The sequence below is a fragment of the Delphinapterus leucas genome, chromosome 19, assembly GCF_059928025.1.
Source record: "Delphinapterus leucas isolate spDelLeu-1000000601 "Yukka" chromosome 19, BTC_Dleu_Yukka2, whole genome shotgun sequence".
NCBI lineage: Eukaryota > Metazoa > Chordata > Mammalia > Artiodactyla > Monodontidae > Delphinapterus > Delphinapterus leucas.
In genome coordinates this window covers 55,780,184-55,792,431 of record NC_143147.1, presented here as the reverse complement: position 1 = coordinate 55,792,431, position 12,248 = coordinate 55,780,184, and the positions used below count along the sequence as shown (strand labels likewise).

General features: G+C 59.8%; 2 protein-coding genes across 5 annotated transcripts in view; one reads left to right on the top strand and one right to left on the bottom strand.

Annotated features, from left to right (window-relative positions):
- The first annotated feature begins 931 nt into the window (after nt 1-931).
- LIMD2 (LIM domain containing 2) lies at nt 932-3,743 on the top strand. 3 transcript variants are annotated; one of them, XM_022589128.2, is made up of 5 exons: nt 932-1,072; nt 2,200-2,294; nt 2,479-2,523; nt 2,603-2,742; nt 2,828-3,743. In XM_022589128.2, exons 2-5 carry the CDS (start codon nt 2,253-2,255, stop codon nt 2,985-2,987), a joined length of 387 nt encoding a protein of 128 aa, XP_022444836.2. In that variant the 5' UTR covers nt 932-1,072; nt 2,200-2,252; the 3' UTR covers nt 2,988-3,743. The 3 variants fall into 3 exon arrangements, with proteins under 3 accessions (XP_022444836.2, XP_022444837.2, XP_022444838.2); XM_022589129.2 differs by lacking the exon at nt 932-1,072 and adding an exon at nt 1,285-1,408; XM_022589130.3 differs by lacking the exon at nt 932-1,072 and adding an exon at nt 1,520-1,647.
- Nucleotides 3,744-5,204: 1,461 nt separating this feature from the next.
- The window catches only part of MAP3K3 (mitogen-activated protein kinase kinase kinase 3), a 62,227-nt gene continuing 55,183 nt past the window's right edge, over nt 5,205-12,248 (bottom strand). For both annotated transcript variants that reach the window (XM_022589116.3, XM_022589114.3), the window contains 6 exons: nt 11,722-11,913; nt 11,032-11,180; nt 10,278-10,409; nt 9,662-9,791; nt 9,116-9,293; nt 5,205-7,917 (listed from right to left, as the gene is read on the bottom strand). In XM_022589116.3, coding sequence (XP_022444824.1) covers nt 7,689-7,917; nt 9,116-9,293; nt 9,662-9,791; nt 10,278-10,409; nt 11,032-11,180; nt 11,722-11,913 — 1,010 coding nt within the window. In that variant the 3' untranslated portion in view covers nt 5,205-7,688. The remainder of the gene's footprint in view (nt 7,918-9,115; nt 9,294-9,661; nt 9,792-10,277; nt 10,410-11,031; nt 11,181-11,721; nt 11,914-12,248) is intronic.

Below are 12,248 nucleotides of genomic sequence, written 5' to 3'. Positions count from 1 at the left end.
CTGGGGGCTGGGGATGCCTGCTGCCCCACTCACTCTCCTGCCAGGTGAGCACAATGAGCTGTTCTGTTCCTGACAAGGCTGTGGGCCTCGCTCTTGAGCCACTAGTTCTACTCCTGCCATCGCATGGCAGCTATGCTTAGGGCTGTGCTTCGTGAAACAGCTTCCAGCTGCGACCGGGAGGTGTCTTCCCTGTGCTCCCCGCAGAGCTGAGGCTCTACCCCACAAGTGAGTGATGCTCCCTGGTACCCTTAGTGCCGTGTGCCGGAGGAGCCCAGGCAGCCGGCTCGGCCTGGGGGGAGGGGGGGTGGGGAGTCAGGAGGCCTGGCCTTTCACGCCAGCCCTGCCGCTCCAGCTTTGTTACTTGAACGAGTCACTTTAAATCTTCAGGCCTCGCTCCCTGTGTCAAATGAGGTTTGGTTGAACCCAGGATTGCTTGTTTCAAGGATGGAGCTCTCTTTCCCTGAAGGGGGTGCCGGCAGGGGCTGGGAGTTGGGGGGTGACGAAGCCCACCAAGTCCCTCCACAGAAGCGCTTTAGGACGGCAGCCTCTGGGCACCACAGCCGCAGGCCTCCGGTTTCCCTCTCCGGGGCGCCAAGAGAAGGCGCTGAGGGCTGGTGGCCGAAGCTGACCGAACACGGAGACCCCGGGGCCCTTCTGCGGCGCGGGCCGGGCCTCGCAGCCTTGCGTGGCCGGACCGCGTGCCCGGCCGCCCCTGCCATCTTCCTCGGCGGCCGTATGGGCGCGCGAGGCGCCCCTGGCGGCGGGAGGACGAGGCGCCCGAGGGGGCGTGGGAGCCGCACGGGGACGCTGGGCGGGCCTCCGGGGCGGCCCCCGCGGGTCCTTCGTGCCGCAGGGCCCACGGAGCGGGGAAATGGAGGCAGCGAAAGGCCCAGGCGCGCCGGGTTATCCTTTTCCGCCGCGAGGGCCTCGTCGGGAGCGCCATTTGTCCCGCGACCCCAGTCAGCTCCACCTGGACTCGCCCCTGGCCCGAGGCCTGCGGCGCGGGTCCTCCAGCTCCGGTTCCTGCTTCTGTCCGGAGCGGGCCGACGGGGCGGCCGGTTTCGCGAGGATGGTGAGCGCCAAGGCCGAGGGGCGGCGGTGCGGAGCGCTGGGAGAGCGGGGTCGGCGCTGGGGGCAGACAAAGGCGGGGGACGCCGAGCAAGGGGAAAACAAAGCGCAGAAAAGGGGTCGGCGGCGGCGCCGGGGCCCCGGAGGCGGCTCCGGGCGCTGCGGAGCCAATGGGCGGGCGCGGGGCGGGGGCCGGCGGGGGCGGCGCCGTAATAAGGCGGCGGCGGCCGTGGCCGCTCGGGGACCACTGGTAGCGGCGGCAGCTCGTGCCCGCGCACTCCTCGCACCCGAGGCCTTCCCCGGAGACCGACCCCCGCCCCGCGGCCCAGGCCGGGGCCCGGTGAGACCCGCGGGCGGGCCAGGGGAGGGGCCGGCATCATGCTCGTAATCCGTGCGGCCCAGGTGGGGGCTGTGGGCGCGAGGGCCGCCGCCCACGGGGTCCCGACGCCGAGCGCCTCAACCCGTCGCGCTCGCCCGTGGCCCCGAGGCCAGCGTCCGCCCTCCGGGTCCGGCCTCCAGACAGAGGCGGGGCCGAGGTCTCCTCGGCTGGACCCGCGGGAGTCCCGGGTCTGGGTTCCGGTACGCGGGATCGGGACAGAGGAGCGGGGCGCGCGGACGGCGGCTCGGCCGGGCGGGGCGGGCGGCTCGGCCCGCGAGCGCTGTCCAGGGGCTGGGTCGGCCGAGCGAGGAGCGCCCGGGCCCCCGCGCCTCGGCCCCGCGCTGGGGAGGGTCGGGCCGGGGTCAGGCCGGGGCAGCGGATTCTGGTCGCGCCCCCCCCGCCCCCCAGGACCCGCCCTCTCCTGACCTCCCCTCGCACCAGGGGGGTCCTGGTGTGCGAAGCGCTCAGGCCGCTGCGCGGAGCCCCTCCCCCAGCCGCTGCCAGCTAACTGTTCTTTCCCCGACACATGGTTCCACTCAGGGACCCCTGCCCCCTGCGGAGCCGCGTGGGGGACGAGCGGGCCAAGGGGAAGGTGGGTGAGGGGCGGAAGTGGCAAGACCCAGAGCAACAGGAAATGACTTAGGGAAAGCCCCAACCGCGGCCCCCCAGCCCCTTGCCTGTAAACACCCCACCCCCACCCTGCGGGCTGGGGAAGGGCTTGTGGGGCCCTCTCAACCGACTTCCCCTTGCAGAACCCAGCGGGTGCCGCGGCTCCACACGGGGCCTCCATCGCCGCCAGCGAGCCATGTTCCAGGCTGCAGGAGCCACCCAGGCCACCCCCTCCCACGTAGGTGCTCAGCCGGGTGGGAGGGCACTCCATTCCCGCAGGTGTCTGGCCTGAGGGTGAAGGCGTGCCGAGCGGCGTGTTTGCCTGTCTCCCTTCCCCTCCTCCTGAGTGTCCCTGGGATCTGGGCTGGTGATGGTCTGGGGCCCTCCTCAGCTGACCCTGCCCCGCCTGCCCTCTCCCTCAGGAAGCCAAAGGTGGCAGTGGCAGCAGCGCGGTTCAGCGCTCCAAGGTAGGGCCCTGAGGCTGGGGTGTGCGGGAGGGCGGGCTGGTCGCTGGTCAGGCCCCTGATGGGGTCTCTCCCGAAACAGTCCTTCAGCCTTCGCGCCCAGGTGAAGGAGACCTGCGCTGCCTGCCAGAAGACCGTGTACCCCATGGAGCGGCTGGTGGCCGACAAGCTCATTTTCCACAACTCTTGCTTCTGCTGCAAGCACTGCCACACCAAGCTCAGGTGCGCCCTTGCCCTACCCCCGCCCTGGCCTTCCTGACCTGACCTGACCCGACCCGACCTGAGCGTAGCTGTTCTGCTTCTACAGCCTGGGCAGCTACGCGGCGCTGCACGGAGAATTTTACTGCAAACCCCACTTTCAGCAGCTGTTTAAGAGCAAAGGCAACTACGACGAAGGCTTCGGCCGGAAGCAGCACAAGGAGCTCTGGGCCCACAAGGAGGTGGACCCCGGCACCAAGACAGCCTGAGGCCCCTCTGACCATCCACTCCCTCCTCCTTCCGTCGAGGGCCTGGAGCAGGCAGCGGGCAGGGTGGGAGAGAGGTTGGACCGGGCCCGGCGGGGTCAGGGTGGGAAGGGGATGAGGCCGTCTTGCTCGGGCAGAGGGTCTTGGGGGCAGGGCTCTGCTTCGGGATTCCTTCCTTCTCCCTCAGTGGGTGGGGGGGGGCGGTTAGGGAACCAGGACTGGGCTTTGCTCACCAGCTCGCTTCCTGCTGCTTCCAGCCTACCCCACCTTACCCCACGGCCCCCTGGGAAGGCCCCCCAACCCAGCTTCCCTATCTAGGTGCCTTTTCTCCAGCAAGGAGTCAGCATGCCCCCCTCAGGGTCCCAAGCTCCCTCACTGCCACCCAGGGCCCTGTGTGGCCCCCACATCTCCCCATCTACCTCTGCCCTTAGCCTGGTCCTGAGCCATGGAGACTGCAGGAAGGTGAGCCAGGGTGCCCCCTGCTGGGTCTCTCCAAATGCCCACCAGGACCCAGTGGGGGAGGGGAGGGAAAGTGGAAGAGCCCCGCCCTCCCCCCCCCCCCAGGCGAGGCAGGGCATGCCCATTAGGGCTTGGGACCATCCCACACCACGGAAGCAGCAAAAGCTAAAGCACTGGCCAGGCTGAGAGCCACAGAGACTGGTGGGGAGCTGGCAGGGTCACGTTCCCCTCTTCTCCCATTTCTGCCGGTTTTGACTGTTGTAATCAACCCTGTTTTAAACACGTTTCAAGAGATCCTGACTCTGTATTATGTGGCCTGATGGGGGGTTTTGTGGCAGGAAGGATACAGAGTCGCCACACAGAAGTGAAGGGGGACAGGGTCAGCCCAAAGCACCCCTGGCCTTGATTGGTGGTGGGGGGCTGATGGTGATGGGTGTCAGGGGAATGAACACTGGGCAGCCTGAGAAAAGGGGGTGCGCTTCCCAGCCAGGTCTTCATACTGTCAAACCCAGAGTGTCTGATGACTGAACTCCACTTTGCCCCTCAGTCTGTGTTGCTTAAGGTCAGGCTGTCAGTGGGTCATGGTGCTGCGCCTCGCTGCACTTCAATATGTTGGGGTACAAGACAGAATCCTTTTGCTGAGTCCTCGTCTGAGCCCCCTTTGCCCTGGAATTCAGGAAGGCATGGTGGGAACCAGCAGATCCAGCAATTTGTATCAAAGGTCTCCTAGTCTCTGTGCCCTTTCCCCATCTGTCCTCTTCCTCCTGCTTTTTCAAGCTCCAGGGAATGGGGCAGCCGTGGTCACCATCCCAAGCAGTCTAAGGAGAAACAGCTCGTCTGCTCTTCTGAGGGGACAACAAACAGTTTACAACAAACAAGGCAAGCTTGGAGGACCTAAGATCTCCCCTGCCCCCCACCCCAACAGAATACAGGCAGGATGTCTGGCTTGTCCTGCCCCAGACCCAACCATCCTGATTTCCCCCAACTGCCTGTGGACTATGTGAATTGGTGGAACAAGAGGGCAGACTCCTGGGGGATTTGCTACCTCCACCCCACATACGTCCTTAAGTTCCTAAGTGACCTCACGCCCATAGAACAGGGCAGGGAGCTGGGCCTCAAACTCCGAAGGCAGGTGGGCGGGCCACTGTGCTATGTTGCCCCTGGAAATGGCAGAGCTAACAGCAAGCAGAGTTGGCACCCCGAGCCTGGGTCCTCAGAGCGTGAGGAGGGCTGCTGAGAGCCTCACTTGGGGCAGGTCCAACGTCTGCACCAGAGGCCTCAGATGGGGACAAGGATGGTCCTTCTCTGCTCCAAGCTAAGCAACAGCAGCAGATAGCCCTGGGGGAGCTATCAGAGAGGTGGCTCCTGGAGGTGCCCGATCCCTGCCCTGCAAGGATACGATTCAGGTGAGTCCTTCCCTGGGCTGGGAAGACTAGTGGATGCCACAGAGGTCCTGGAAACGGAGCCACATCGATACTCGGGGGTCAGGTGAGCTGACAGTGCCATCTCAGTGAGTCAGCTGTGGTAGAACCACCCTCGGCAGAGCTCCGAGGAATGGGGGGAAGAGAGGGAGCCACTTCTGAGCTAGCAGAGTGGTACCAGCCAAGTCACACCACCCCAGGACCCCTCTTGGAGTCATTTCAAGTTCTCATCTGCTAAGGGAGGCAAGCTTGTTGCCAGGCGCCATATCCAGCTTCTCCCAGGTAGACACCTATTACCTCCACCCCCCCAACCAAAAGCACTGCCACAGGACCCCTTGGGTATAAATGATCCCTTTTATTGTAAGTAATGCACGACACTGGCCTGGCTTTGCACTGCAAGCCCTCGGTCAAGATATAGTCAAAATAACTATGGCTGCAGGTTCTTCTGCACGATCCACAATTCAGACACAGACACAGAGCTGGGGTGGGCAGGAGGGTGGTGGAGTGCGGACTGTCCCCAGCCCTGGCCTCTCTGTGTCGGGCTGGCCAAGGCTGACATACCCCACGGGTTGATGAGCAAGTGGTGGCAGGCCCTTCCCACAGCCATCCTGGGGCTGCTAGGAGACGGCCCTTCAGATCCTTTGGGCCAGGCCATCCTAGGCCCCACAACTTTTCATCTGGATTATTTAATAAAAAAACAATAAATTAAAATTAAGCAACAGCTTGGTCCTGAGGATGCTGAGCCAGCATGTCCACAGTTTTTGGCACACAAAAAAATCAGGGTCGTGGTTTTTTGGAGTGTAGGATTTGTTGGCTTGTTCGCAAATTCATTTTTAAAAACATTCCCTGTGCGGCAAGACCCCGGGGTGGGGGGGGGCTCTGTGAGAGCCTGAACCTGGGACACAGAGTCGTCTCATCATGTCGGCACCGGCACCACGCCGTTTCCTGGCGGGGGTCAGGGACTGGGGGCGGGGGTGTGGGCCCAAGAAGAGTGCTACAGCCATCAGGACGGGGTCGTGGAGAGGTCGAGCTGCCGCTCGGCAGCTTTGGTCAAGGCAAGGGGCCAGTCCCCACCCTGGGCCAAGAGCCAAGGTGGAGGCAGGAGCACATGCTCACTGTCTTCAGAGCGCCCGCCTGGGGGTGCCTGACAGAGGCCCCTGGGGGAAAAGGATGGAAACGGGCCCAGGCCCAACTGGCACCGTGCAACACACATTCCTGCAAAACCAGCTGCTTTCATTTTCTCTTCTCTCTCTTGAGGCGTCCATCACCTGTAACAGTCTAGAATTGATATATATAAAAACCATCAAATATGATCTGAGATATAAATTAACAAGTACAAGGCCTCACATTACATGATGTGAAAAGGCTAAAAACAGCGATAGAAACTACATTCATAAAAGTGCATCGTCAACATACAACGAAGGCTTTGGCTTGTTCTGGTGCCCGTGGGGAAGTGGGCAAGGCTGGCAACGAGCTGCCTGGCGCTAATCCCCAGCTCCTTGGAGACACCCATCCCTGGGCACTGGCTTTTTTTTTTTTTTCCTTTAATGACAACTCCCAAGGAAACTGGGTGTTGGAGAGGGAGGAGCTCTAGCAATAGGCACATTTTTGGAGGGGAGGGGCCGGAAGAAAGGACCAGCGCCCAGGCTGAGGTAAATAAGGCCAACTCTAAGCTGCTCGGAGATACTGGCTCCCTGACCCCTGCTGCCATTCCTCCCCCATAGGAGCAACAAGGGAAAGAGGCCGAGACCTCATGGGGATGAGCAAGGCTGGCCAAGGAGGAACAGAGCTTTGCAGTTTTGGACACAGTTGGTGGCATCATAGAGAGCTCTGGCCTAGCAGGTCGTAACCCGCAGACAGCCTGATACGACTCCCCTGGCTGCCCTGAACGGCCCACTCAGGGTAGCCAGCTGGCTCAGATGCCTTCACTGTGTTGTCCATCGTCCTTTCTGCCCCAGGAGGGGAACAGGTGCCAGGCCAGGAGCACAAAGGCCATGACCTTCAGCTCTTTCCATTCTGGCCCAAGGCCCAAGCCCAGAGCAGGGGTACTCAGAGCCCAGAGGGCACACGAAGTCTCCAGTTTAGAAACTGGGTACAGCATAAGAGTGACTCCAACTTGTAAAACAGAGACAATTGCATTGACAAAACTGGGTCTCCCTCTCAGTGGGGGCAGTTCCACATCTCAGGCCCCTGCTTGAGGGCGGGAGGGGGTCAGGGTCATGGGGGCAGGCAGGACAGGCTCCTCCTTCCCTGAATAAGGCAGCATAACATTTGCTTCATTCATCTTTGGTAAAGGAAAGGGACTGGCAAGCTGGCCTGGGGCTCCGCTTTCCACTGGCTGCGGGATGCTGGGCTTTACCTCAGGCGTGGGTGGGCTCATCCAGCCCAGAGATGCCCTGGTGGTCTCCAGACATGGGGAGGAGAAACAAAATAACACTCTGAATGAAAGTAACACTATTCAGACCCTCGTGTCCATCCTGTGCCCCCAGACTCCCGGGGGTCTGGCGCTGACCGTGGTGTCAGGACACAGTGCCGAGCATGGGGCCCGCGGCGCCTCGCACGCTGTTGCCAGCCCCTCCCCTCCAGGCTGAGCTTAGAATGCTGGAGCTTCAGGTCTGGCAGGCTGGGGGCTCCCAGTCCGTGAGGCTGCAGCCACCCTACCTGGCTCTGGGCCCCAGCAGCGGAAGGGCACAGACAACGCTGGCTGGACTGCAGCTCCATGGTCCACAGCCTTGCCTGGGAGAAGCAGCAATTTTGCTGAGCCCCACAGCAGCCCCTCGCCCATGCAGCAGGGGGCGGCCGGCAACAGCGTGGCCTTGAGAGCTCAGTACACGAGCTGTGCAAACTGGTGTGTGAGCAGCTCCTCGGCCGAAGGTCTCTGGCGGGCCTCCACAAAAATGCGCCTCAGGAAGTCCCGGCCGTGCTCAGAGATGTGGGAGGGCAGCTGAGGATTGGTGGGCTGGGTGGCAATCTTGAAAATGGCGGCCATGGCTTCATACTCTGCCCAAGGTGGTTTCTCTGTCAGCATCTCCACCACAGTGCAGCCCAGGCTCCTGGAGAGAGAACCCCAGTGTCACCCCCTCCACCCGCCCCAGGCTCCCAGCTGCCCTGCCCACTGTTGTGAAAGGAGGTGCCCTTCCCAGAACACACTGAGACAGGATGGGCCAAGCTGATGGTTGACACCCCTGTAGAGGGGTCGCCAAGGCCAGAAGAGGCTTCAAAGCCCCGTCAGCTTCGTCCATGTGGGCTTCATCAACCTACACCCACCCAGGTGCTTCCTGACATTGGGGAAAAGAACCACTTTAGCATGTTCAGAAAGAGCTCTGAGATAACGGTACTAGTTCCTGTTGCTGCTGTAACAAATTACCACGAACCTAGTGGCATAAATTTATTATCATTTTGGAGGTCGGAAGTCTAAAGTGAGTCTCACTGGGCTAAAGTCAACGTATCAGTGGGACGGTTCCTTCTGGAGGCTCTTGAGAGGAGAATCTATTGCCCTGCCTTTTCCAGCTACTAGAGGCTGCCTGCATTCCTGGTTCATGGCCCGTGCCTTGCGTCACTCCAACCTCTTGTTTCCTTTGTCACCTCTTACTGCTCACTCTGACATCCTGCCTTTCTTTTATAAGGACCTTTGTGCTTATACTGAGCCCATCTGGATAATCCAGGATCATCTCCCCATCTCAAGAGTTCTTAAATTAATCTGCAAAGGCCTTACTGTCATATAAGGTAACACTTACAGGTACATTTACTAATCCCTTTGGCATCAGTATGTGGACATCTTCAGGGACCATTATTCATCCCACCACAGTAACATTCTAAGAGGAAGTGATGCTCTCACAACTTTCAGGCCCTTTCAGAGGATGGACATGAAGTTAGGTAGAGCAGATGCAAGCCACCTGAGCACGAGGAGGGAGCACAAGCCTGCTGCTGTTTAGAGACAGATCAGGCCTTCAGATTGGATCCTAGTTCTTTCAGGGATTTAGCAAACATCAGGGATGTTTTCCATGGCCTAAGTTCTCAGTGATAACAAAACAGTTGCTATTCAGAGTTAAAACACAGCGCATCTGCTGTATGTACTGCTGCAGGCACCACCACCTCTGCCCACACGGAGCCTGCAACCTGGCCTCGCTGGCCAGAGGTGAGTTCTCACTCCCTCCTGCCACACTGCAAAGCCCCCAAGCCTCATTTCTAAGTTGGAGCCGCTACAGCCCAGACAGGGAGATGGGGTCCCAGCACGTCCCCAGTGCTCACCACACGTCTGCCTTCCTTCCGTAGCCCTCACCGCTGATCACCTCAGGGCTCATCCAGTAGGGTGTGCCAGTGACCGAGCGCATGCCCGTGCCTGACATGCAGATGGTCTGCAGGCGCTTGCTGGCCCCAAAGTCCCCCAGCTTCACATTCCCAGCAGAGTCTCGGAGGATGTTGGCTCCTAAGGCATGAAAGGGCAGAGGCTGCAACCCTGGACCCCTGGGCACTTTCCACCATCCTCCCTCTGTCTCTCCCTCCCAGGTCAAAGGGCTGCTGGGGAGGATGGGGGGCTACCATGAGTTAGACATGAACTGCACAGAACAAACAGGCTAGTGACGGGAAGCCTCAGCCCTACAGCACCAAACCGTCATCACTATGGCCAACATCTGCAGAGCACTTCACAGTATTTTCCCAAATTGCTTAACTGATCTTCATGCCAATCCCCCAAGGAAGCAATTAGGGTTCCACTTTTCAGAAAGTTCAAAATGACCAGGTCGCAAGTTGCCAAGTAACTGGGTCACGGGGACCACACGGCCTGCCCCTGCTCACCCTTGATGTCCCGGTGGACAATCATGTTACTGTGCAGGTAGGACATGCCCTCCAGGATCTGCCGCGTGTATTTTCGGGTCACACTCTCCGTCAGAGCTCCGTAGGCCTTCAACTGGTCTTTCACTGAGCCCTAAAGCCACAGGAGTCAGAGGGAGTCACTGCAGGAAGGTGGTGGGAAGGGGCAAGGCTACTTCCAGCCCCCGGTATTCGGCGAAGGAGTGATTCTTCCGATCCCCATTTGTGATGTGCCAGGCACTTTGCTAGGGGCTGTCAGGCAGCTTGGAGAAAAGTCTGAGACAGTCCCTTCCTCAAGCAACAGATGACCCAAATCCAGAAGGGAGGTCTGTCTACTCTAGGTAAAGGCGCTACTTACTGGACAGTGCAGCTGCCCTGTAAGCCTCAGGTTAGGGTAGCCTGGGACATTTCTCATCCCACACCATCACTGCAGCCAGACGCAGGGCCTGCTGACTCCAAGTCCTGCCACTGCCTCACCTTCCCCCCTGAGCCTCTGGAGTCTCAGGTAATCAGACCCATGTCAAAGGGACCCCTCCTCCACAGCCCACAGCCCCAGGAGAGGTTCTCTCCTGCGTGTCCCACATGCATCAGAGGCACATACCCCCGGCATGTACTCCATGAAGATGGTCAGGGTCTTCTCGGCGCGGTCCCGCAGGCAGCCATAGTACTGCACTATGCGCTCGTGCTGCAAGTTCTTCAGCAACTGGATCTCACACTCCAGTGCACTCACCTCCTAGGGGAGAGGCCCAGTGGTCACCTAGGCTTTTAGGGCCCTGGTTCTACCTGCCTAGGATCAGCTCAGCTTGCCCTAGTCAGTGGCCTCAGAGGAGTCCGTCTGCCTTGGGAACTTCAGCTGGAGAAAAGGGGGGACTCTCTCAACTGTTTGGCCCTTGTCCACAATGCCGGCTAAGCCTTGGGATGGTGGCACTCCCATGCTAGAAGACAGCAGACAGTGGGGTGGGAGACGGGTTTGTGGGTGCAACTAAGCAGTTTAGATAACTGCTGTATTTATCCACTCAAACTGGAATGAAGGTCACATCCAAAGCTAAGCTCCAAAGACAGGCTCCTTCCTGGTCTGAGAGCTGGGAGACAGAGGCATCTGTTTGGTGAGGGTGGGGCAGGTACTGCTCTTTGTAGCACTGGCCATCACCTCCCAGTTTGGGTTGCTTGGTACTTTGGCACCAACTCAGTTCCTCATACCCAATCTCTCCCCTGGGCCAGGGTCAACAGCAAGGGAGCCTGGGAGGAAGAATGATGGGAGAAGCAACCTGTAGCATCTCGAGCAATTTGTGCAACGAGACAGGTATTTTCTTGAGAGGGAGGAACTGGAAGTCAGACCATGGGGAAGGCAATACCTTGCTTGTCTCAGGACTGTCTGGGTCAAACTGGACCTGCTTGGAAGCAAGTTCTCGTCCTGTGTCCACATCATAGCACAGATAGACCCTGCCAAAGGCACCCTGGCCCAGGAGCTTCCCCCGGCGCCAGTTGATGGGGGCACTGGGAGCTACAGGAGAACAGAGGGAAAGAGCATTAGAGTTCGTGCACTTAGTTACCGATATCCTGCCTCATCCGACAGAGGCCCGAGCTGCCCCCTCACCCGGCATCATGACATCTCTCAGCATAGCATCTCCACGCCCATCTGGAACAGGCTCAGTGCCCTGGTCAATCAGACCTTAAGGCCCAAGGCCTGAGAAGCAGAGGATTGGCTAAAATAGTGGTTAAATGTTCATCTGAATTGATTAAATACCTTCATACTTCCAAGGCCCCCAAATATCTCATTAGGTCAGGGATTAAGGAGACTGCTCTTCAGTTTAAACATGGAGAAACTAAAGGCCAGAGAGAAGTGGCTTGTCACACAACAGTGGAGTGAGGACTAAGGTCCAGGGGATCTGCTGCCCACCCTCGGGCTCTTCCACTGGGTGCGGATGGGCCAGAGCTGCCAACTGCTGAGCCAAACAGCCCCAGTGGACCCGCTGGCCTCCCGCCCTGCAGCTGGTCTGAGCATCCCCTGGGCAGCCCCCACCTGGCCAGGGCCCACTCCTCACACTTAGTTGGCACGTTCCTCTCCTGCACAGAGAGGGCGTTCTCACTGTCTGCACTCCGCAGGCGCCCTCGGGGGTCCAGGTACTGCACCGCCAGGCCCATGTTCTCGCCATTTGTGCTCAGGGAGCGGCTGGAGGGCACCAGGGTGAACAGGTTGCCTTGATGACGCCGTATTCGGGGAAATGTTCTTCTGCCTGAAGGGTTGCAGGGCCAGAATAGAGCAAGTCAGACCCCTGGCCACAGGCTGAATGTGCAAACCGGGCCATAACAGCAGCTCCAGTCGGGTGAGCTCTCCAGAACCCATCTGCCCTCCCACCTGACTCGTGCCAGAATGGCTAATGTCTCAAGCATCCTGAGAATCAGGACAAAAGCGGGAATTAGCAAGCAGCCAGATGGTTTAGGGAAACCTAGCCAAAGCGAAAGCATAGGGCTGGCCCCTATGTCCTACGTCACTCGCAGGACCAATCCACGGCTGATCTATTTTCCTTGGCATCCTAACCCTAAACCTCTGAGGAAGCTCCATTCCGTT